Source organism: Urocitellus parryii, chromosome 1 (genome assembly GCF_045843805.1).
Source record: "Urocitellus parryii isolate mUroPar1 chromosome 1, mUroPar1.hap1, whole genome shotgun sequence".
In the NCBI taxonomy this organism is placed as follows: Eukaryota; Metazoa; Chordata; class Mammalia; order Rodentia; family Sciuridae; genus Urocitellus; species Urocitellus parryii.
The window spans coordinates 106,936,595-106,962,266 of NC_135531.1; the positions used below are offsets into that span (position 1 = coordinate 106,936,595).

The 25,672-nt window shown below is 37.9% G+C and overlaps 1 protein-coding gene across 1 annotated transcript; it reads left to right on the top strand.

Moving 5' to 3' along the window:
* The first annotated feature begins 1,288 nt into the window (after positions 1-1,288).
* Positions 1,289-2,689, top strand: LOC113201362 (sperm motility kinase 2B-like). Its single transcript, XM_026415047.2, has one exon. The coding sequence runs from the start codon at positions 1,289-1,291 to the stop codon at positions 2,687-2,689; it is 1,401 nt and encodes a 466-aa protein (XP_026270832.2).
* The last annotated feature ends 22,983 nt before the right edge of the window (positions 2,690-25,672 follow it).

A 25,672-nucleotide genomic window follows, 5' to 3' on the forward strand; every position in this document is an offset into this window, starting at 1 on the left:
ACTTGCTCAGAAAGCCTGATGGACCATGGGTCCCCACCTTCTGGATTGTAAATAACTTCCCTTGGGAGTCTGACTCTTCCCCTTTGATCTGTAAAAGTGGAAGCTCTGGTCCCAAGGAAAAAGATGTATCAAAGGCCTTGTAAGAGGAGCCAATTCTTCTCCATATCACACTCTGCTTCTGTAAACATGCTACCTCTAGAAACCACTTGCACAATTCTATGTCAAGTAGACTAGAAAATTTGACACTAGATACCTATAAATATTGTTAAAAAACTGGGCATAGGGGCTCAGAATTTGTTTTGTTTTCCTCTGGGCCCGCTGGTGTAAAATAAAATTTGAAGTTCTTTCCCTTGACTGCTGCTTGATGCTTCTGGACCAGTTTCCCTCAGCATCAGTACCACAAAATGCTGATCTTGTGCATCTCTACCAATCTCCATCAATTACTAGTGTCACCTTGGAACGCATATGCATTGTGTGTAGGACTGTATGGAGAAATTATGAGAAACGTTTCCCCATTTAACCCCCATAGGTGTTAATATTGTGCTCTGTAGTGTCTTAGGGAACAGAGAATCTTATCACAGTATCACATGTGACTGAGGCGCTACCATCCTTTATATAGCAGTTATTAGAAGTTGGAAGAAAAAAGGAATTGAATACCTTGAGCATAGATACTTTCTGGTCTTACAAAGCCAAAAGTTATTACAGATTTTTAGAGGAAAATGAAAAGTACATTGAAATTATATACAAATATTAATTCTTAAAAAATTAAATATCATCCTAAAAACTACTAAAGCAAAACAAAAAATGTCTGGAGTACTTTCTTATTTCTATTCCGAAATGGAAGCAGTTCTGGAGGCCCAAAAGGGTGATGACCACTGGGAGTTATGGCCAGGCATGCCTGGGCCACTGCTTGCTCTGATGTCACAAGGATCCACTGTGAGCAAGTGTCAAAGTGCAGGTATATAAGAGAGTGGCTTTGGCTGAGTTTTTGTCCACAAGTACAGGAAGCTCTTGGTGGTGACCTGTCGGACTCCCAGATAGTTAGTGCGTTTGGTGGTTGGTGGTTGGCGGTTGTTGGTGGTGGTCTTTGGATATTGGTTCTTTGATTTGGGTTTGTTGTTTTCTCTTGTTTTTGTTTTTGATTTGGGTTTATTGTTTTGTCTTGTTTTTGTTTTTGATTTGGGTTTGTTGTTTTGTCTTGTTTTTGTTTTTGATTTGGGTTTGTTGTTTTAGTCTGTTATTTTTTTTTTTTTTAAGCTAGCATCCTTAGTTGGTGTTCCTGCTTAGGATGGATAGCCAGAGTAGTGAGAGTAGTGAAAGTAGTGGAGTGGGGCAGGGGCCTAGCTCCTGCAAGTCTACAGTCCTGAGGGACCAGTATGAGGTCCTGAGGGACATTGGGCATGGTGGGTTTGGCCAGATCAAACTAGCCCGCCATTGCCTCACTGGGGCACAGGTGGCAGTGAAAGTTCTGCAGAAGAAAGGGCAGAAACTCCAGCTCCTCTCTGAACCAGATATGATGAGGAGCCTGGAGCATCCCAACATTATCCAGTTATTTCAGGTCATTGAGACCCGCGAAAATATCTACCTGGTGATGGAGCACGCAGGTGGGGGCCAGCTATTGGACCAAGTCCCGCTGGGTGGCATGCAGGAGGAAGAGGCGCGACGACTGTTCCGGGAGGTAGTGTGTGCCGTAGCCTACTGCCATGACAAGGGCATGGTGCACCGAGACCTGAAGCCAAAGAACATCATGCTGGATGACAAAGGTCACATTAAACTTATCGATTTTGGCTTCAGCACCTGGGTCACACCAGGCCAGAAACTGAAGGAGTCCTGGGGCACTCTCTCACACATTGCCCCTGAAATTATCCAGAGGCAAGCATATGAGGGCCCCCCAGTGGACATCTGGAGCCTGGGCGTCATTCTTTATTTTATGTTGACAGGGAAGCTCCCATTTATGGGATCCACCCGTAAGGAGACGATGCGGCAGATCGTGCTGGGATTGTACCGTGACCCTCCCCATGTTTCTCTGGCAGCACGGATGCTCATTTACCAAATGCTGAACCTGGACCCCAGGAAGCGGCCCACAGCCAAGCAGATCCTTCAGCACATATGGCTGATGCAGGGTGAGCGGTATTTACCCCCTCATTATCATGAGGCACTCCTCAAACTGCCAGACCCCGAAATACTGACCATAATGTTTGATATGGGTTATGATCTACGCAAGACCTGGATGTCCCTGGCCAAGAGAAAGTTCAATGGAGCCATGGCTACCTACCTTCTGCTCCAGCACCAGAAAAGCCAGGGGCAGGGCTTCATGTTCCAGGGGAAGCCTGTGCCTCCCATGGTTCAGCCTCAGCCATGCTCCCTGGATTCTTCCCATTCCCCTGTCCTCCCAATAAGGAGCCCCAGTGAGCCTGCCCTGTGCACCTTCTCCTTGCCCTGTGAGCTTCCTCTGCCTGAGGCCAAAAGCTCAGGGCAGAAGCACATCAGGACGGCCAGCCAGCCACCTATTCACTTCCACTTCCCGCCTGCAAGAACCCCCACACCTGGGTTAGCCTCCCAGTCTGACTCTGGGCAACTCCACGCCAGCAGAAAGCTCTGGAAGAGGGTAACTAGAGGGTTTGCTACCTGTGTCCGACAACTGTGCTGTTGCATACCACGTGTCAGCATTAGGGTAGCTCCAATGTAAGAGCAGAAACCTGCCAGATTCATGAAGTGAGGCTCCAATGAATGGGAGAGCTGACCAGACAATACCAGGGGGCAGCCAGAGGACCCTGTTCTCTGTGGATCCTGACACCTTGCCTGGGCCTCAGTCATGTGGACTCTGAACAGCTACAGGAGAAGATGTGCCAATCACCTCAGATGTCTCTGCATGGGTTCCAGCCCAGAGCACTTCTGCATCCACCTGGACATCAGGAGTCTCCTCTGCCCCCACCTGCAGAAGACATCAGAGATGGCTCCCTGGGACACTCCCCCCTGCACTGCTCTTCTGTCCTTTCTCCCATTCTCCTGAGGCGTTTCTTAATATTTTTCAAATTTTGTAATAAAAGTATTGTTCAAAATGTTTATAGATGCTTTATTTGTAATCACCTCAATCTGGAAACAATTCAATTGTCATTTAGGTGACGAATGGATAAGCAAACCATGGTATGTCCATACTGTAAAATGCTTCTCAGCAATAACATGAACAAGTCTTGATTTAAAAAAAAAAATGGATGAAAATCAAATACTTTACGCTAAAGGAAAGAAACCAGATTCAAAAGGCTATGAAGTACATGATTCTATTCACATGGCTTTTGGAAAAGAAAAGACAGGCCATTGGATGCCAGGGGCTGGAGGTAGAGAGAAGGGATGGATTTCAGAGAACCCCAGGGGAATTGTTTCTTTGTAGTGCTGGTACATTGAACCCAGGCCCTTGGGAATGACAGGCAAGCTTTCTACCACTGCAGCCGCAGCACAAAGGGGGGACTGTTTTAATTAGGGAACTGTGTCTGGATTGTGATAACATATGTGACTGTATATATTTGTCAAAAGTAGCAGAACCAATAGCCAGGTGTAGAGGTGCACATCTGTTACCTCAGAAACTTGGGAGGCTGAGGCAGTAGGATTACTAATTCAAGGCCAGTCTTGGCAACTTAGGCCCTAAGCATCTTACTAAGACCCTGTCTCAAAATTTTAAAAAGGCCTGGGATGTAGGTCCATGGTAGTGCAATCCTTGGTTCCATTCCCAGTAAAAACAAAAACAAAAACAAAAAAATATGCGGAACTAAAGATGAAAAGGGTGAATTTTGTAGTGTGTAAATAAAACGGAAAAATGTAAAGAGCCAAGAACAACCAAGAAAATTTTGAAGAAAACCAAAAAATTGAAAAAGTATTAGATATCAAGAAATATAACAATTATATGATTAAAATAATCTATATTGGTTCCTAGAAAAATAGAATGTTGATGCAAAATAAAGAACTTAGAATCATCTATGTATATGGAATCTTGATAAATGCTAGTAGAGGGTGGGGCAGGTCTGTCTTTGCAATAAGAGGATACGGGATCATTAGTTTATTATGTAATTTTTTTAAAGTACAACTTATTTTCTGCCTAACAACCTGTACAGAAATCAACTCGCTTACCAAACGTTGTCTAGAATGTGGAACAACAGGAAATCTCATACACTGCTGGTGAGAGAGTATAAAGTGATCCAAGCATTTGGGGAAAGAGTTTAGCATTATTTTCATAATGTGAAAATGTGCATACCCCATAGTCCAATTCCACTCCCCGGTAGGCACATATGCGACAGAAATATGTGTCCACATGTATCAAGACACATGGCAGCATTTGTCATTATAGCCCCAAACTAGAAACAACCTGAATATTCATTAATAATGAAATGGATCAGTAAAAGTAGTGTTTTCTACAAGAGTGTAGCATAAAACAAAGGAAGGAGTAAACTATAAAATGGGTGCTATGGTTCATGGTGGGAAACCTGTCCCTTTCTCTGGGTTGTCTTTTTCCTCTTTATGGTGATTGAAGAAATTTGCATTCATGGCCCCAGTTTTTCACTCTTTCTAGCAGTCAAGCTCTTGGCATGTGACTTTGTAGTTCCCCTTAGAATAAAAGGTGGAATCATCTCTCTGCCTCTTGATTCTGGGTTTCTTTGGCCAACAGAATGAGATGCAAATGAGAAGGATCCAGTTCTGCGTGTGTCCTCAAGAGACACTGCATGGTTTTCCTTCCTTTCTTCCCCTATCTGCCCCCCAACTTCTTTGGCTTCTTATGTTTCTAACATCACTATTTGAGAAAGACACATCAAGGGGTTTTCCTTTCGTCCTATCCCTTTTTCCTATGCCCCTAATTCCTTTATATGTTGGATATATTTGTAAATGGCTTTTAATTTTATAGAAGCTCACAATGAGAGATGGCCTTGAGCTTCAGAGAGCACGTTGGACTTGAACTTTGATCAATCTCAGAACTGTTGAGACTGGGAGGACTCTTGGGAACAGACAATGTATTTTGCATTGTGAGATGGTTGTTAGCTTTTGGGGGTCAGGGGCAGAATGTTATGGTTTAGATATGGTTTTCCCCAAAATGACATGTGTTGGACAATGCAAGAGGGTTCAGAGAAATGATTGGGTTGTGAGAGCCTTAACCCAATCAGTGATTTAATCCCCTTAGAGGACTTAGCTGAAGGGTAACTGAAGTGGTAGGGTGTTGTTGGAGGAGGTGGGAATTGTGTGGCTTTGGGTATGTACCTGTATTTGGTGTGTGGATTCTCTCTGTCTCCTGATCACCAGGTAAGCTGCTTCCCTCTGCCACACTCTTCCACTGTGAGGTTCTGCCTCACCTCGAGACTGGACGAATGGCGCCAGCCCTCCATGGGCCTCTGAAACCATGAGCCCTCAAACTTTTCCTCCTCTACAGTTGTTCTGGTTAAATCTTTTGGTCACAGCAGCAAAAAAAGCTGACTAAAATAGTGGAGCGACAGTTACTGTCCTGGCTGCCACCCACAGAGGTAGGCCCAGTGGTGGTGTCCAAACCAGACCATTTTTAAAGCAGGAGTTTGCCTATGTTCCCACAACCTGGTCTCTTCTTTCCTACTTTATATTGTTCCAATTTCTTCTTAAATTAGATTCATTTCTCATTGTCTATAATACAGAGCCAGGTAAGGCAAAACTGTTTTCAGTATTTTAGCAGAAAGGCAGCCACTTTGTTGAGACAAGACCACCTGAAAGCACAAGGGAAGGATCTATGGCTTTGCTAAAGGAGGCTCTTTCTGCCTACAGCCAGGAACCAGAGATGTCAGAAAGTCAGATAATATTAAGTCAAAGTCTCTACCTGTTGTAATTAGTTTTTGTGCTGCTGTGGCCAAAAGACTTGACCAGAACAATTGAGGGCAGGAAGAGTTTGTTTGAGGGCTCATGGTTTCAGAGTCCCAGTCCTGACTGACTCCATTGCTCTGAGCCCAAGATGTGACAGAACATCATGGCAGGAGAGTGTAGTGGAGAAAAGCACCTCAGGACATGGCCACCAGGAAGCAGAGAAAGAGACTCTGAAGACCAGGGACAAAATAAATACCAAAAGGCACACCCCCAATGACCCTTCTCCTCCAACCATATCCTACCTGCCTAACAGTTACCACCCAGTTAGTTGATTCTAGTGGATTAAGCGTCTCAAAACCCAATCATTTTACCTCTAAACTTTCTTGAATTTTCACACATATGAGTTTTGGGGAGCTACCTCTTACCTAAACCATAACACTGCCCCAAGTTGCCATAAGTGAAAGAGCAGGAAGAGGACGTAAATATCATAGTATTTACAACAGAGATATGGAAAAGCCTGGCCCCAACCCCACCAAGCACTAACTCCAGGAAACTCTTTCTTTGACAAAGGTATCAACTGCCTATGCACAAACTTTTGTATGTAATGTCTGGGGTTCACGGATCCCCAAAGAATATTTCTGCCTCAGATACCTGAAAATGAATGTCATTCAAAAAATAATAATCAAGCACAGAAATGTAGCCACCAATGGGTTTGCCCAATTGGTTACTAAAGATTAAACTATTGATTCATTAAAAAAAATACAGAACTGATCCTTACACTTAGCAGGAAAATGGAAAAACAAATCTACAGAGTGCACTTTTCAAATTCAAGAACAGTACAAACTTTTCACATAACTATCTTTTCTTTGGTATTCAGTAACTACACATAAAAGGGAGTTTTGCTATACAGTATATTAACTCCTCTTTATTTGGTCAATTTAAAAATTCCTCTTTCCCTTCAACAATATCCAAATGAAGATTTTGTCTTTTCCTCTTCCAACTTTTGTTTTTCCAAATGGACCAGAGCCCAGTAATACTAAAGGAAGAGTTTTTCCTCTGGGCTCAGTGAGTCCATAGAGGACAATGATTCAGGTTTTCTCTGTTAATCTAAATCTAGCACCAGAAATAAAGCTTTGTTCCTGGCCTGTAATCCTCTCCAAAGCAGATTCAACTGAATTTGTTTGAAGTTGTACTGCTAAAGTAAAGACAACATGGTACCTAGACGTAATCCCCATTCTTCCATACTTCCAGTAAGAAGCAGTATAATCAGCCAGCCTCCTCAAATGAAATGTATGTATTGAATTGAATTTCTACCTTTGCCCTCCTTGTCAGAGTTATCCATTACTCTCCATTCCCTTGAGAATGTTCTTATCACATCACACAGGGATTACAACATCCTCTTAGAAGCTTGACCTACTCTTTTCCCACTCCCATCAGATTCTACATAGTACATCAAAATGACTTTTCTAAAACCAATCATTTTTCTTCTTCATTTTATTCAGGGGATACCCACTGCCTTACAAAGAAGTCTACACACCATAGCATGCCTGCAAGGCCATTCAGAATTTAATTCCCTCCTGACAGCAGAGTCTCTTTGGCACTTCTTCTCCTTCAGTTCCATTTACATTTCCCCAAATGCATCTTCTTTTTCTTGTGTCTGAGGCTTTGCCAGGGTAAGAGAAAGAGACTATGGTTGAATGTCTTTCTTTTCTGTTATTTGTTTTCTTTCTCCTCCACCTCTTTCTTTCTTTCTTGTTCTCCTAGTGAAATCTGCTTCTCCTTCAACCCTCAGCTCACATGTTACCTTCACTGGAAGTCTTGCAGACTGCCCAGACCTTAGCTCTGCGTGTTGCTCCTTAAAGGCTATCACCATGTCGTATTTTCCTGTATGTCTGTATTCCCAACATATACAACTATGTGCTCTGCAGTCAGGCCTAGCGCTCAGCAAGCAATAGACATTGAACAAGTGATTTACAAACTTCTATGCTTTTTCTATTAATTATTTATTTTTCCTCCGTAAGTGTACATTTGTGGATGACAAGTCAAAATCTTGTGTTTTGATTCCTGATGCCATGTTAACCACCACTCTGCTCTTGATTTCTGAGATCAACCTTTTAAGATTCCTCAAAGATCACGTGCCTCTTGTCTCTCTGTGCCTAGTTTATCTCATTTAACAGAACTCCAGTTTCATCCATGTTGCTGAAAATGACAAGATGGCATTCTTTTTGTGGCTTAATAGCATTCCATTGTTACATGTACCACTTTTCTTTCTTCCACTCATCAGTGGATGGAAGCTTAGGCTGCTTCCACTCCTTGGCTCTTGGCTCTTGTGGACAGTGCTGCAGTGAACATGGGAGTGCAAGTGTCTCTCTGACCCAATGATGTTATTTCCTTTGGATATATACCCAGAGTGCAATTGCTGGACCATCGTTTGATTTTTAATTCTCTGAAAAATGCCACACTGTTTCCTTGAAGGATTGTACTTCCTACCAACAGATTGTGAGGGTCCTCTACTCTCACCATCCTCACCAGCACATGTAATTGATAATTGTCATTCTTACTGGTGTAAGGTGATATCTGATGGTTTTGATTTGCATTTACCTGATGATTAGTCATGTAGAGTATATTTTATGTGACTCTTGGCCATTTTTATCCCATTTTAAGAAATATCTATTTAGATCTATTGCCCATGTTTAATTGGGTTATTGGGGTTTTTGAGTTTTTGGAGTTACTTATATTTTCTGGATATCAATCCCTTGTCAGATGTATAATTCGCAAATATTTTCTTCCATTCTGTAAGTGGTCTCTAGATAAGGATTTGTCAATTTTGTTTATATTTCCAAAGAGCCAGCCCTTTTGGGGGGTTAATTTTTTGTATTTTTTTTTCAGCCTTAACTTCACTTATTCTTGCTCTGATTTTTGTTATTTTTTTTCCATCTACTAATTTTTTTCTTTGATTTGTTATTGTTCTTCTAGTTTCATGTAATGCAGCAACAGGTTGTTATTTGAGATCTACATTTTTGAAGTGGACATCGATGACTATGAACTTCTCCCTTTTTATTGCTTTGGCCATAGTTTTTGGTATATTGTATTTCTATTTTCATTTGCTTCCATACTTTTTCAATTTCCTTCTTGATTCTTTTTTTTTTTTTTTTTGGTCCATGGCTTGTTCAAAAATAGGTTGTTTGATTTCCCTGCATTTGTATAGTTTCTAAAGTTTTTCTTGTTATTAATTTCTAGTTTTATTACATTGTGGTCCAAAAAGATACCTGATGCAATTTCAATCTTTTTAATTTGTTAAAACATGTTTTGTGGGCTATCATATGATTTATCCTGGAGAATGTTCCATGTGCTGATAAGAAATATGTGCATTCAGAAGCTGTATGGAATTTTCTTAGATGTCTACTAGGTTCATTTGGCCTAGGGTACAGTGTAATTCTAATGTTTCTTTGTGATGTTATGGTTTGTATATGAGGTGTCCCCCAAAAGATCCTGTGTTAGTGTAGGAGGTAAAATGCTTAGATTATAAGAGCTATAACCTAATCGGTAGATTGATCCTTTGATGGATTAATAATTTGAAAGGACTGCTGTAGTGGGTGGTAGCTATAGGCAGATAGGGTGTGACTGGAAGAGGTGAATCACTGGGGCCATGTCCTTGGGGATCATGGGATTATATTTTGCTCCTCTGGCTCCTCCTCCCCACCCTCCCTCCCCCCCTCTCTCTCTCTATATATATATTTCTATCTCTATCTTTATCTCTATCTCTCTGTGCTTTCTAGCTGCCATATAGTGAGTAGCTTTCCTGAGCCTTGCACCTTTGGCTGTGATGTTCTCCCTCACCTTGAATCCAAAGTAATGGAGTCAGTCAACCATGGACTGAACCTCTGAAACCATGAGCTCAAATTAAACATTTCTTCTCTAAGTTTTTCTTGTCAGGTGTTTTGATTACAGTGATATAAAGCTGACTCACAAAGATGATTTCTTATCTCACCAATTTTTCCATGCTGAAAATGGAATGTTAAAGTCCCCAAATAATACTGTACTAGATAGAGTCTACCTTCCCTCTAGGTGTATTAATATTTGCCTTACATATTTGGAAGTTCTGATATTGGACGCTCTAAAATATATATATTTAGAGTTCTTATTTCTACTTCTTAGGATTACGGGATGTTGGGATCTGCTCGGTATTAGATTTCACCAGCCTAGTATTGAGTTCTAGTACAAAGGCTTGTGCTTACTAATGTTTCCTACCCCAGTGAATGGGGTCTTGTACCACGTTTGCTACCTGAGGTTGAGGTAATATTGATGAAAGCAATCACTTAACTTCCTAGGCTGACACTAAGCTAGATCATATCGGAGTTTCACAGCTTCAAGAAACTGCACAGCCTCAGGAATGCACGAAGGCTCAGGCTGCAGCTGTTAGTGATGCAGGCTAAAACACACTGTCCCACTAGGGCACAGGTCTGTCTGGTGCCTGGTTGGTTCTAGAATCTCATCTGCAAAAACTGGCCTGGTGATATTTGGGCTGTTTGAGATTAGGGAACAGGTGGAAGAGACAGTCCCTTAGCCAACAAGACTGAATGGTATCTGAGATCTGCACAGTCTCAGGAAAAGAACCATTAGGACTCAGGTCTATCCCAAGGTTGGAAATTTTGCAGGCAGAAATTAAAGTCTACTCCACTGGTGCATAAGCCTCTGCCTGATGCTGGCTGGGGTCAGTATAGAGGCTCTGCTGGGATCTCTGGTCTGTTTATTGGGCCTTCAGCATGTGTAGTGCTGGGTCTCACTGTGGTGAACTTTGCACTGCAAGCCCCTGTGCTGGCTTTCATGGCCTACTCCCCAGCAAGTGCAGTCTTGTTCTCAGTTCTTCTGTCAGAGGTTGGAGGAGGGTGGTGAATGCAATCATCTGACTGGCCTACAACAGTTTCAGCTACATAGTCCTTAGGTTTGGGGTTGCGGAGCTTTGCCCAGTACTGGTTTCACTGTGGTGGGCCTGGTACTGGGTTTCAAGTCTAAGACATGGCCTAAATTCTCTCTCCCTTACTCAAGTGGGAAGCATCTCACTGCACAGTGGTCTGCCTAGAATTGGGGAAGGTGTAACAGGGTCAACTTTCTTTCCTGACTTTTTCAATTTCATTTTGTTATGCTAAAAGCAGGCAGGATGGTCTCTCACCTGATTTCCATAGCTCTCTTGACAGTAGTTTTGTGTGTAGATAGTTGTTCAAGTTGGTGTGTCTATAGGGAGACAACCACCAGAGGATCTTAGCCACTATCTTGCTCCAAATCCTATAATAGAGTTTATACACAAAATTTAGTCTATTTTTTGTAGAAAAATTCGTTGTTTGCTCCCCCCCCCCCCTGAAAATTCACATTTTTTAACCCCTAGATGGTCAAACTCTTCAAGTTTGCATTACACTTCTAAAAGTTTCTGCTTAAAATAGAAGCCTGCCATTGTACACTATCCCCAAAGAGAAATGTACATTTGAATTAAAAATGAAGTCTCCAAGCCTATCTTCTCTGGCTATTCTTCTGCAACACAGGTAGAAATGAAAAAGTGGTAGTTTCCTGAGGTCTGGGTGAGACAATTATTATGCTATGGAAGAATATGTGAGTACAACACCAAATTCCATTTTATAAGATGGATATTTTCACTCACAAACCTGATAACCTGTCTTTAAATTAAGTAAATTCATCCATATATCTAATTTAGGAAAATATATTTCAGAATTATTACTTTTTCAGTATGTTTAAAAGACATGGAAGGGAAAGAATATTAATGGTGCTAAATAAAACTATACTAGAGCAGTTGTGATAAAAGTCAAAAGATACACTAAGATTGTTGGAATTCTGGATTCATTTCTTTTTATTAAGGAGATAAGAGGTATTTGGAGTTCCCTGTCAAAATTGTCAAAATGCTATACCATTATAGCATCAGAAGTTCTACTAATAATTAGTTTTTTAACAGCATATTTTTCTCTCTTCCATATTTCGTGAACTATGAGGAAGTAAGTGAAAGCTGAGGATTCAGAAAGATTATGTATTCAGGTGCCTCAAGGAAGTCTTACATTTTAATTTTGTAAAGTTTTTTAACAATAAAGAAAGATGTGTTCTTAGGAAAATATTTTTCCAACTTAACAAAATATTAATGAAAGTTAGAAAATTATGAATAAAAACATTTGAATCACAATGTTATGAAAACCTTTTTATGATCTAATCTTACAGTTGGAAATTCATTTCCAAAGAAGGTTTAAAAGCTCCGTTTATCTTTCAAAGTCCAGTAGTTGCAAACTTTCCATGAGTGTTAATATGAGTTAAGAGCAGATCTTTAGAATAAGTTTCCTAAATTGTTTTTATTATTTATATTTCATTTGAGACCAGAAGGAAAGTAGTATTCCCCATGAGCCAATGAGCAATGGTTAAAGTGTTTAATGGGAAATGGGAAATCCATTAGTTATTAATATTTTGGAGTCCTAAATTCTAATTTTGTCCTTATCTCTCAGTTATGATCTTATTATTCAAACCTGGGAAGGGAATTTTGATTGAAAAAAGCCTTTATGAAATCATTGAGCAGTAGTAAGCAGGATGTGAGGATGTGCTGTGATTTCCCTAGTGCCCACATTATAACCCCTTTTATTATAATACCAGATTGGTATCGAATGTGAGAGTGCAGTTGCATGTGATGTTTATGCATTTTGATACCATTAGTGTATTAAAAGACACTGGTTTGCCCCATCTGGGGGAAGTTAACAGTTCACACAGAAGTTTCATATTACACATCTTAGGGGCTGATTACTCTTAGGGACTCAGAGAGTGCTGGAGTTTTTATATAAATCTGAGCTGCCTTGAGTTACGTGTAAAAAGAGGATTCAAAGACTACTTCCATATTTGGACCATTGAATAAACCTTTTCTATAAGAAAAGACAATGATAATCATTCAAATTTCATTGTTCTGGCCAGCTTCACTGGGAGAAAAATAATACAGTGTAGTTGATCCTCCAATTCAGGTATTATGTCAAAAAAGCAATGAGAGTTGTTAATCTTCTGTGAGTTAGTATTGTATGACAACTTCCATTTCCTATCCAGGGTGGAAGGATTATCCTACTAAAGATATGATACCAAGTGCTTTTTTTTTCCCCAACTTCATTGAAAAACTGGTATTTTAACTATAGAAAAAAATTTCAATACTAGGAAAACTCACCCTTTTGCCTTTCCTTGGAGTATCAGATGAAATTATAGTATTTATTCCACTCTCACATAGCACTAGAGAAAAGTGAACAGGATTTGTGCTGTTGCACATTGCACTGGTATGTGCTGTGCACGACGAGATCTATGCAAGGCCCCTGTGACACTTTACTTTCAGTACTGCATCCAGTGAGCACTTCCTTCCACCTCCTTCCTCTACCTCATTGCTTCCTTTAATTATTCAATGAAAAAGAGTGTTCATTCAAATTCTACCTCACAGATCCTTCTAAACACCTGGATTCCACATTGTTTTATTTACTTAAGTGGTGTCAAGAGCTACAAAAATTACTGGTGGCAAGCAGCATGGCATAGAAGAAGGAGCACAGATTTCATGGAGATTTCACTACCATTCTAGTCAAGTTCATCCTTTCTTAACTGTGTGGGAAGTGAAGGTTATTGCGATTTTATAGTCATCGTCAATTTCCCAGATTTACTATTACAATCATTTACCACTCTCTTCACGCTCGTTATTCTTCCCCCACCTTTTGACTCTCAACATATGATAATGTCCTGGTTTGACTGCATACAACAGAAAAAAAAAAATGAGAGGCAGTAAGAGGGACCTCAGCTCCTTTTTACTGAACCTCCAACTGTGTCTATAACTTTTCCCTATGCATCTCATCCTAAGGGATCTGTGTATGTGGAGGTGTGAGAGAGTGCTTGGTTTATTGCCTCCTAGAATATTAGGTTTTACTTAAAGATATAGAATTTGAATTCTTTAACTTCTAAAATTCACTTACTATGTAACTAACATAAGCTAAATTAATTTTATTCTTGTCAGCTAATTTTACATATTTTTAGAAGGATGAAATGTAGAAAGATTTTATTAGTAGCATTTAATTGAATAACCTGGTTTAAAAATATTTAATAAACTTTAAATTATTATAGTAGATAATAATTTAAAATGGTTTCAAAAAGATATTAGAAATGTAATTTTATTTTACTCTATAGATAGATATTTCTATATACATTTATCAAATAATTTGATAAATATTCCCATAAAGTTCACAAACTTCATAATTGGATTTTCTAATATCAGTAGACATGAAAGAAACTCTGGGCTTGCCAAATTCAGATGATGGCAAAAATGCAACATCCATTTTTGTTATCAGGGAATAAATTTATGAAATGAATGACCAGTAGAACATAGATACCAACCAATGAATCAAAAAGAATACTGGCTGTTACAAAATGTCAGTATGCACTAGCTAAATATCATGCATGGTTTTCATATTAAGCAATAGATTCAGCAAGGTTAGCAAGTTCCAGGAATATTAGACACATAGAAACCTCTAGGTGAAGCTTATTAATCATGGATCAAGAGAAATGTCATTATTGGATGATGAGGATTTACTAGCTGTGTATAGCCAGTCATACTCTAGACACCTAACTTGAGACATCCACACTACAGAATCATGCTTCTGAGCCATTCCGCATACTTAGAAGTCCTTGAATGGAGACAAAGCCGTATATCTTGAGAAAGAATATATTGTAACACTTCACATAGATTCATTACTCCTTCTTCCCTGCCTTCCCCAAAGGAGTAGTTTTACACTATGAAAAACAAGGAAAAGAATACCAAAATCTTTCAGGTAGGATTGGATACTGAATCCTAACCAACCTTAATTCCAGCAACACACAAAATCAGTATTGTAATAGAGTGAGGCTTCTGGGATCATATAGCACAATGAAGAACTTGCCCAAGGTCAAGGGAAAAACAAACCCATCCAATTTTATTTTTACAACTTATCACTATATTCTCCAATGATTGTTTTTGGCCACTGGAATAATCCTCACACTGACTCACTGACCCATGATGTAAAAGATATTTTAGGAGGAAGGGCCAAATGAAAGACATCGGTGTTCTTCTATCTGAAGCCTAATATACCCCAAGGTTTCAGGCATTTAAGCAACAGATATAGATTTCTTTCTCATGTGATAGTTCAGTATGGGTGTTCCAAGAGGATGACTTTCATCCACACAGTGGTTCAGAGATCTATGAACTTTTCTTCTTAAATATCTGCAACTCCCTAGGCATTCACACTTTCTACACTCACATGGCGGGGGGGCAGTGAGGAAGAGATTGCAAAAGAAGCACAAATACTTTGAAATGTCTTCATCTGAGGATGGCAGCCATCAGCTCTACTTAAGTAACATTTGCTAAAATACCGTGATATGATCACATCTAATTCCAAGAGAAGCTGGTAGATAGAGACTAAAGGTGATTTCAGGAAGAATATTGATTTGGGTGAATAGACACTAGTCTGCCAAACAGAAGAACTTGAGAGATTTATCTCGTGACTAACACTTAAAAGATGTACGTCCTAAACCCATGCCAATGGCTGCATTGGCAATTTCTTTTCACTAGATAGTTGAGGATGAAAAACTGGTTTGGTTTTCAGAGAGGTGGCTCCAAGAGCTAGTAGAGACTGCTATTGAATTACACTACTATTCAGGTATGGTCCTAAAAATGGTGAAAAAAGACAATCCTTCCCAGTGGGCAGACTTTCAGGTTGCATCTCTCCCTATCTGCCAATTCTTTAAAGAAAAATAACCTGAGAAGAGTTTCTATACTGATGCATAGGCATTGGATAATGGTTTGCCCAAATGGAACTCTCAAAACAGACCAAAGCTAGTACTATTTATGTCCCATGTAAATGTTCACCAGAAAGCCATCCTTGCCTAAGAGATGTTTAAAAAAACAACAATGACAGCAGCAACAGAAACACATATAAAGAGTTCTGAAGGGAAGACATAAATTGTTGGTTAGGCTTTATGACCAGCTATAGAAACAAGGCAATATCATCTAGAGATTTCAAACTTGAAGCTGAATGTGTTAAATAGGCATCATGAAGTTAGTAGGCTTCATGATGCTGAGATAATTTTTCTGTTTGTGATAGATTCAATTATGTCAACTGGGGATGTTTTTACACATAAAGGAAAATGAGTGTGTGTGCGTGTGTGTGTGTGTGTGTGTGTGTGTGTGTGCGTGCATACCTATGCTGATAGACTATTGATAGAATCTGGTGGGCACATGTTGTTTTTCCTGTAGAGAGCATCCTCCTCATTTTTATGATTAATAAAAGCTCCACTTTTCTTTGTCAAAACTATCTCCCATTCATAGTAGTTACTGAAGTGTATGAATAACCCAGTACATGCCTAATAGATAGCTCTTCTTGGAATTTGAATTTAATGCGGAGATGGAGAAGAATGTCAACACATGTTTTTAAAATGACCCTAAATATCTGGCCACTGAGATCAACAGTGACCCTCCTCTTTTGCTTATGGACTGATTATTTGGTACTTTCTTTGAAGAAATAACCAATAAAAAAAATTTCAGAATAAAACATTGTCTCTTTCTCTAACTGTTGTTTGTGCATCCATGGATTCAAACATAGATCAAAAATATTTGAAAAAATATTTAAACATGTATAGAAATTTTTCTTGTTATTATTCCCCAAACAATATAGTACACCAACAATATACATTCTCTTCACATTGTGGATATGAGAGGATGTGTGAGGGCAATACGCAAATACTACACCATTTTATACAAGTGACTTGAGCATTATGATTTGGTATCTGCAGGGAGTCCTGGAACCAATTCCCCATGGATGCTGAGCGGCGGCTTTATCTGTTTTTGTTTGAAGTTGAATCTTTTTATGCAAATCAAAGAAGAGCAAGCATTAATTTAGTTTCTTAAATTAATGATGCTCTTACAAATAAGGTTTTATATAGAATCCAAATGTATCTGTTCCTTTTGTAATGATCATAACAATCCTGGAAAACCAGGTTACTAAGTAAAAATTACTAAATTAAAAAATGTGTCTGTATCTATGTTGATCTAAGATGTGTAATAGTTTTCTCACATATATAATGTATTAACAGAATCATCAAACATATTTATAAAAGAAAGTCAATTTGAAAGTGAATAGGTATAGCTTGTACATAAAAAGCAATGTCATGATGTTTCATTATATTTCCAAGATGGAAGAGAAAGCTTGATAGCGGATGGGGCTGGAGGAGGAGGGCAAGAGATCACTCTTTGAAAGGTGGTGGAAAGTTAGTTTTTTTGAATATTTGACAGACATGCAATATTAGAAACATATGGGGTTAACAATTTCCTTTGCCTTGAGGCTTTAACCCTAAAATAACTGCCTGATATGGAGAGCTTTGATATAGAGGGAAAAAGAGTGAGGTCCAAAAATGTGTACTTCAAAACACGAATATACAGGTAGAAGAATGAAATGTAATAGAAGAAAATTCCCCTATATCCCTCTTGCTTGCCATTCATAGTCAAAGCAAATCTTTGGGCCCATCCAAATATCATGCATTTCAAATATGTTCCATGTAATATCCTTTGACTAGAAACTATTATATGAAATATATATAATAGTGAGTGTGCTTTTTGCTTGAAACACTAATGTTGAAATATAACTTTGTACAGCATGTTGATTTAATGGATTTTAAAGCAAAAAAAAATCATTATCCTGGAAAAAACAAGTATCATTGTCTAAAAAGTGGTATAAATTTTCAAGAGCTATTATGGTAAGAAGTCTTTAAGGGAAAAAGTGATATATAAGATTGGACAGCATACAACACCAATAAAAACAACTTGTGGGAAGTGAGCTATACTTCCTTTTCTCTCCTCTCAGTTGCCACCCATGGCAACCACTTCCAAAATTCTGGCCAACTCATCTTCTGAGGTTTATACAATATCTTTTCTTTTCCTGATTCTTGTCATCCACTGCCCACATCCAAACTGCCCTTCTTGTTAATCTTCAATCTGCTATGAACTTCCAGGCCTTCAAGGAATAGTTCATGTTCCCTTTTCACCAAATACCTTCACTTTCCTCTTAAACTTCAAGAAAAGCCTACTCATTTTTCAATTCCCAGCATATGTCACCCTTCATGAGCCCCACCTAAAGCAAAAATAAATACTTTGTCATGTATATTCTTATAGCTTATGATTGTTCTTCCAAGTCAGTACTTATCACATTTCATTATAATTAGCTGTTTATGTGGTTAATTCCCTTGTAAGTTCCTCAGACAGAGGAATTCTGCCTTATTTGTTTTTATACACCCTGTATCTAGCACAGTGTCTTGCTCATCAAAAAGTCAATCAATAAACATATGGTAAACTCTGGGTAAATAGAACAAGAGAAAAGAGTTTGGTGGTCAAATGTAGAAGATGAACAGAATTAAAAGTCTGGGAATGTTGAAGCTCATGTTTTACAAATGTTCTCTACTTGATCATGAAACAGTTAAGATTATATACAAAAGAAGCAACTTTAAGATAACCATGTTCAAGGTAACAAAACCAAAATAAAACAAAGCAAAACCTGATGTGGTAAGTATAGCTGAGGGCACAGGCTTCATGTTGTTGGCAAGCACAGATGGCCAGTTTATAACATGCATGATATTGGTGACTGTAAACTCTCTGTACGAGGAAATGAATGGGAGCTGAACATACTCAGTGCCAGTGAGAATATGGAGAGGCACTTGAACCTGGTAAAATGCTTGCACCTTATAATCCAACAAGAAAACCTTACACATGTGCACAGAGATTATCCCAAGGCAGTGAAGTGCATGTTGTCGGGACCAGATTTCTGGGCTCAAACCCTAGCTCTGCTGCTTTGAGCTATAGGACCTTAGACAATTATTTAACCACTCAATTCTTTGATTTTCTTGTCTTAAAAATGTAATAATACCTTCCTCTCAGTTTGGGGAGGATAAAAATGTGTTAAACATTTGTATAACTCTTAGGATAATATCTGGCACATACTAAGCACTCAAATTTCAGCCATAAACATTATTATAGCAACATTGGTTCTAACAAGAAAAAAAATTCCAGCCAATGGAAAATTCCATCACCAATTGAATAGTTAAATAAAATGTCATGTATTCATGCACCAAATTAACCACCATATTTAAAGTGTGCATACTAGATTTGCCTGTGTTCATATGGACAAATCTTAAGAACATAGTGTTTAAAAAATAAACAAAATACCTGAATATATATAGCATGATTTAAAAAATACAAAATAGCAGTGTTGTTACATATGCATGCATATGGTAAATGTTTAAAAAAATGAGTAGGAAAGTCACAGAACAGCTTATATTAAAAATTGCCTCTGAAGGAATGATTAAAATAATAAGATTATGAGGTGGAACAAAGGAGTTTCAGTGTTTCATTATTTTTTCACTTTTCCAAAAGAATATTCAACAAAACCATAAAAAAGGAAGGAAATAATTATGCATAGGGTCAATCACTTTCTTCTTCTTTTGTATCTGTAGAAAGTGTATCTATGTTAAAGTGACATTCTCTAAAAATATGACTCCTATATTCTAATAAAATAAAACATTGTTTTTACAGAGCTTATCCTCCATATTAAGCTTATTTTTTAGAATTTCTAAATGTTAAATTTTCCTTTAGTAACTTAGAAGTGTGTTATTTCTTTGAAAGCCAAAAATAACAAAAATGAAGAAACTCAAATATGGCCCAAAATGATGTAATGCTAGCGTTACTTGACATAGGTATTTCAAAGGTGAACCACATTGATGGAGAACCCCCTAAGCTCATATTCAGTAGGGGAAAGGAAATTTCCCCCAAAGAATATCAGGCTATTTCTGTTAGCCGAAGAATTTGAAGTGGTTATTAGATCATCTGATTTCTCAAGAAAAATACTGTAATTTTTTAATGTTTCTGAGACCAAGACCACCCTCAAACTCAGGGATTCTTAGGCAGACTTATGGGACTGAAGAAAGCTGTTATACTCAGGGTTAGGATTTGTTACAGCAAAAGAACAGAGTTCAGAACCTGTGTAGGGAGAAGGCATATAGGACACAGTCCGGAAGAAGCCAAGTGCCGGTTTCCAACTGTCTTGTTCCTATGGAGGCACATGGAGAGGACTTAACGCTTCCAGTAATGATCTGTGACAACAAATGGAAAGCACTGCCAATCTGAGAGGTTCATTTACTTGTCGGTCCCCAGGGTTTTACTGGGAGTCAGAGTGTAAGCATACAGCACATGACTGACTCCAGCCACTCAGTCTCCGGCTCCTCAGAAGCCAAATCGGTACAATCTGACTCAAGCCTTAAGTGTAATAAAAGAGGTGTCCACCACAAATTGTATTGCCTCCCTTCTCCTTCTTTTAGTAATAGAATCCTCTTTTTCCTTTGGATAGTCTTTCTTTTCTCTCTTGACCTAGTGATTCAGGGTGAACTCTCCCAAGTTGGGCCACATGGCCTGTGCCTGGCTAAGGGAACACTGGAGCAAACTCAGGGGTTGACTTACAGAAAACAAGAGATCCAAGTTGAGCAAATACAATCTCCCTTTGGGAATCCTTTCATTCCAGGTTGATAAAGTCTACAGACCATGAAAACCTTGTTCTGGTACTGTTATCTTTACCAGCACGTAGTGATGCCCTGCCTAAGAATGAAACCAAGTAAGAAGACAGAGATGGGGGCAGAGAAAGAGAATCTAATTCCTGATGTTAATGGTGAAAAGTTCCTAGGTTCAGTCATAGTTGAAGTCACCAGGCTTCAACATTCCAGGAATCAACTAGTTTTGTCAGAACCAGATTAAGTGCATATCCATCATTTACAACACAGGGAATCCTTACATAAGGCAAGGCTATGGTCCACAGGAAGATACTGTAGGAAGGGAGAGGTGTTAGGACGTGAAAACTTACCAATGGGCACTGAAACATGTGCCTAAGCTAAACATGTGCTCCACATGCAATTCTAGTTATCAATATCTTACATTATTACAATGGATGAGTCAATACTGATGCTATATTAATTGAAGTCCTGGTTTAATGCATGTCCCTTTCCTGTTACACTTCATTGTTATGTCTCCTCAGACAACTCTTGTCTGTGAGAGTTTCTCAGAATTTTCTTATTTTTGAGGACTAACAGTTTTAAGAAATACTGATCATTTATACCCCAGGATGCTCTGTTATTATGATTTCATGTTATTGTTGTTGTTGTTTTTTCATCCAACTGGAGTTGGTTATGGGTTTGGGGAGCAAATTCACAAAGGTTAAATATCATTTGCATCATATCTTATCAAGATTACATAATATGGACATGATTTATATTTATGAACGCTGAGCTTGATTGTCTGGCTGAAATCGTGTTTTTCAGGTTTCTCCACTGTAAAGTTAGTCTTGTTAGTCCATGTTTTAACTGCACTCTTTGGAAGTGGATAACTACATACAGCCCGAACTATAATGAATAATGAATTATTCATTGACATTCTGTTGCTAGGGAGAATGATGACCTCTCTCCTTTATTACTTTATTCAATATTTATATAAGTATGGATTCATGGGTATTTATTTTATAATTTGGGTTACAATCTTATACTATATTTTTACTTTGTTGCTCCAATTTCTCAGGCCTGACTATTGGAAGTTCTTTCAGTTGGCTCCCGTGCCCTTTGGAACACTCGATTGATAGGAAGGGGTTTGAGGTTATTTATTTGTTTTGAGCACTTCAAGATGCTTCAGCCTCATCTTCTATAGTTCCTGTCCTACTCCTAGAAACAGCCATTTCTCCAAGGAATATTATCTCTTTTTAATTAGACACTGGTACTAGAAAACAAGCTCTGGTTCTAGGTGTGCTTGTTGTTTACTATGATGTCTTCTTGAGGCCCTTTCAAGTAACAGAGCAAAGTAATATATGTATGAGTATGAACTCATGTTATGCACATGACTATAAGTGTTTCTGTATATAATCATCTTTATCTATATTATATTAAAAAATTCTTCCTGATGTTTCCATTGCTCAGTTATTAACATAAGAACTATTCTAGATGTCTCCCCTTGTTTACTTGTATATTTCCACTCCAACAATAAGAAAGTTAACTGACCACCATCATCTACTATTCATTTATGATTTGTTCAATTCTAATACACGGATAGCAATACTAGAATTTTCAACCTATATCCTTGATAAAGTAGAATACACTTAATGAACTAGAATACAGTGCTTTTGTGTAGTTCTTTTGTTTTAATCAGACTCTGTTTATTTCAAAGTTACTTAAGTCAGCACTTCCACACACATTCCAGCGAGATTGCTTCACACATTTGTGATACAGTTGGATTCTCTTGTCATCATTTGCATTCAACATTGGGATCCCTGAACCCTTAAAAGATTTTTAAAATTTACACACATTAAGGTTCATTCTTTGTGCTGCAAATTTCTAAGGGCTTCAATGAATGTATAATGTCATGCATCTACCATAACAGCATTATACAAAATAGTTTTACCAATCCCCTGTTCTTCATCTATTCATCCCCAACCTCCTTATATCATAAGATGGGTATGATACAGTATTCAACTTTTACTATTATTTTCTTTCACTTCATAATGTTCATTTAAGTTTCTTCCATATCTTTTGTGACTTAATGGCTCCTTTCTTTACATACTGAATAACACCCCTTTTCGTGATGTACTACTATTTGTTTATCCTTTCATCTACTGGAAGACAATTGGGGAGCTTATAGTTTTGGGGATGGTTATTAAAAAGCCTCTATAAATATCCATGTGCAAGTTTTTGCATAGATATATCTTTAACCAATTAAATTTATATCTGGGAACAAGATTGCTGGGTCATATGCTAAAATTATGTTTGGCTTTATAAGAAATTGCCAAACTGTCTCCCAAAGTGGCTATTACAGTTTGTTAAAGTTCATGTGTGAGACAATGCAGGAATGTTCAGAATGTTCAGAGAAGACAGCTGTAATCTAATCAGTGGATGACCTAATCTATTTAAGGGGTTATCTATATAACCTAATCCATTTGATGGATTAATAATTTGAATGGTTTCATGGGTGGTAACTGTAGGCATGTAGGCTGTAGCTAGAGAAAATAGGTCACTGGGGGTATGGCCTTGGGGATTATATCATCCCTGGCTCCTTAAGCTCAAACTCTCTCCGCTTCCTGGCTGCCATGTCCCGAGCTGCTCTCCTCTGCCATGCCCTTCTGCAATGATAATCTGCCTAATCTTGGGCCAAAAGCAATGGAGTTAGTTGACCATGGACTGAACCTCTGAAATTGTAGCCAAAAATAAACTTTTCTTCATCTAAGTTGTTCTTAACAGATATATTAGTCACAGTGGCATAAAGCTGACTAATATAGTGACTGTGCCATTTTGCATTCCTACCATAGTGAATGAGAATTCCTGCTGCTCTACATATTCACCAACATTTAGTATTGTCAAATTTGGGGAATTTTAGCCATCTAGTAAGTGTGTAGTCTCATGTACACAGAATAAGAATGGATCACCTTAATTTCATTGCTGGTATCTATAATATGTGTTTTCTTTCTTTTTGTCAGCCTGGGTATAAATTTATAAATTATATTGATCTCTTCAAAGAATTTGTTTTGGGTTTCATGGATTTTTCTCTGTTTATTTCCTATTTTCAATTTTATTGACTTTTTAGGGGGGTTACCAAGGATTAAACCCAGAGGTGCTCAACCACTGAGCCATATTCCAGTCCTTTCTTTATATATATATATATATGTACACATAAATTATATATTTTCTTTATATATATTCATACATGTACACATAAATTATATATAAACATATTTAATTAATACATATATATTATTATTTATATATATTATTTATAGACAGGCTCATACTAATTTACTTAGAGCCTTGCAAAGTTGCTGAGACTGGCTTTGAACTCATGATTTTCCTGCCTCAGCCTCCCAAGCTGCTCGGATTGCAGGTGTGCACCACTGTGCCCGGCAATTATATTGATTTTTCTCCTATTTTTATTATCTTTTATACTTGTCTTATGTTGAAGGACTTTTCTTTCGTTTTCTAATATGGAAGTATTAACTATTGATTTTATACTTCCTTTTTTTCTAATATATACATTCAATTCTGTACATTTCCCTCAATAAGCTGTAATCACTCTATCTTTTAAATTTTGATAAATTCTATTTTCTTTTTCCTTTTTAGATTTACTTCCAAATAGTTTTTACTATCTCTTGAGATCTCTTTTTCAACTCATTTGTTATTTAAAATTATGTTGCCTCATCTTCAAACATTCTCAGATTTTCCAGTGATCTTTTTGTTATGGATTTCTAAGTTAATTCTTTTGTGATCTTTGAACCAACTTTTATGATTCCAGTTGTTTTACATTTTTTAATTCCTTTGTGATCTTTGAATCAACAAAGTCTGTATGACTCCAATTGTTTCACATTTTAATTCCTTTGTGTATTTGAACCAACTTTGCATGATTCCAATTGCTTTACATTTTTTAAGGTATGGTTTATGGTCTAGAATTTTGTCTGTTTTGCTAAATGTTCCAAGTTTGGGGAAAAAAAAGTGTTGTCCTGTGATTTATTCTATAAATTTATTCTATAAATTTATTCTATAAATAAATAAAGTGATTTATTCTATAAATGTCAATTAGATACAGTTGATTAATGGTGCCATTCAATGAACTATATCCTTATTTATATTCTGGTTGCTGAAAAGAAGTGTTGAAATATCCAACCAGAGTAATGGATTAGTCTATTTTCTTTGTAGCTTTATCAGTTTTTGTGTCATATGTTTTGATGCCCTGGAGCCCTGTTAATGTGATAGAGGCTAAGGAAGGGGAAGTGTTCTATGATCTTCTGATTGCATTTCATTCCTTGAGTTGGCCTGAGTCCCTGGGCTGTGATCTTCCAAAGTGCTTGTTAGCCTTTTCCTTTCTCCCCTGAAGTAACAAAAGCAAGCCAGCGTGGGTTGGTATTAGTTAATCATCCTTCCAGGGTCAGATAATGGTCTAAGTAAGTCCATTATAGAACAGGCCTTTGCCTTATAGAACACTAATCATACTTCAAAATGGTTACTCAACTCCTTCTGTCACAAACATGAAAAGATTTTTTTTTAATCTTCCCCATGAGAACCTAGTGGGGTTGCTGGAGGCAAAACCCACAAATGTATGGAGATCCCTTGAGAATAGGATCTTAAAAATTATTTGCTCTCAAATTAGTCTACCACTTAGCCTCCACCAATCCATTAAAATTATCATTTATGTGTTGCTATCAGTTTGCAGCTCCAGCAGCTTCTGTTCCAACTAAGCTAATCTTGATTGCAATTTTCTGTACTCATAGTCTCTTTAGATTTCTCCATGACAGTTTTCCCTTTGTCTTTGATTCTCTGATGAGTCTAAGGAAATTCTGTTATTCAATTTATTGAGCATATTTCTTTTTGTGAGAAGGTTTTCATGGATGAGAACTGAAATGTCCTATCTCTATGTAATTTGGAAAGGCACTCTCAGGTATAATCACTAGTAATTCAGTCAGATCAAGAGGACAATTTTATATTTTCTTTGGGCCAAGTGGAATTGTACAAATGATAGGGAAACCTGAGGCTTTGAGTCCCTTATTCTGATGAAGCTGGTGAGCTTGTTAGTTTTCTAGGATGGGTAGTTAGGGAAAATGGTTAGAGATGAAAATATGGCATTATTTTGGGAGGATTAGAGCCCCTACAGATGTGTCAATGCAGGTAAGTCACAGAAAGTGGATGTAAGGGGTACAGATTAATAAAATGAAAAATATTTTTGTAAACAAAATTTTGACTATTTGCTCTAATATTAATAGTATAA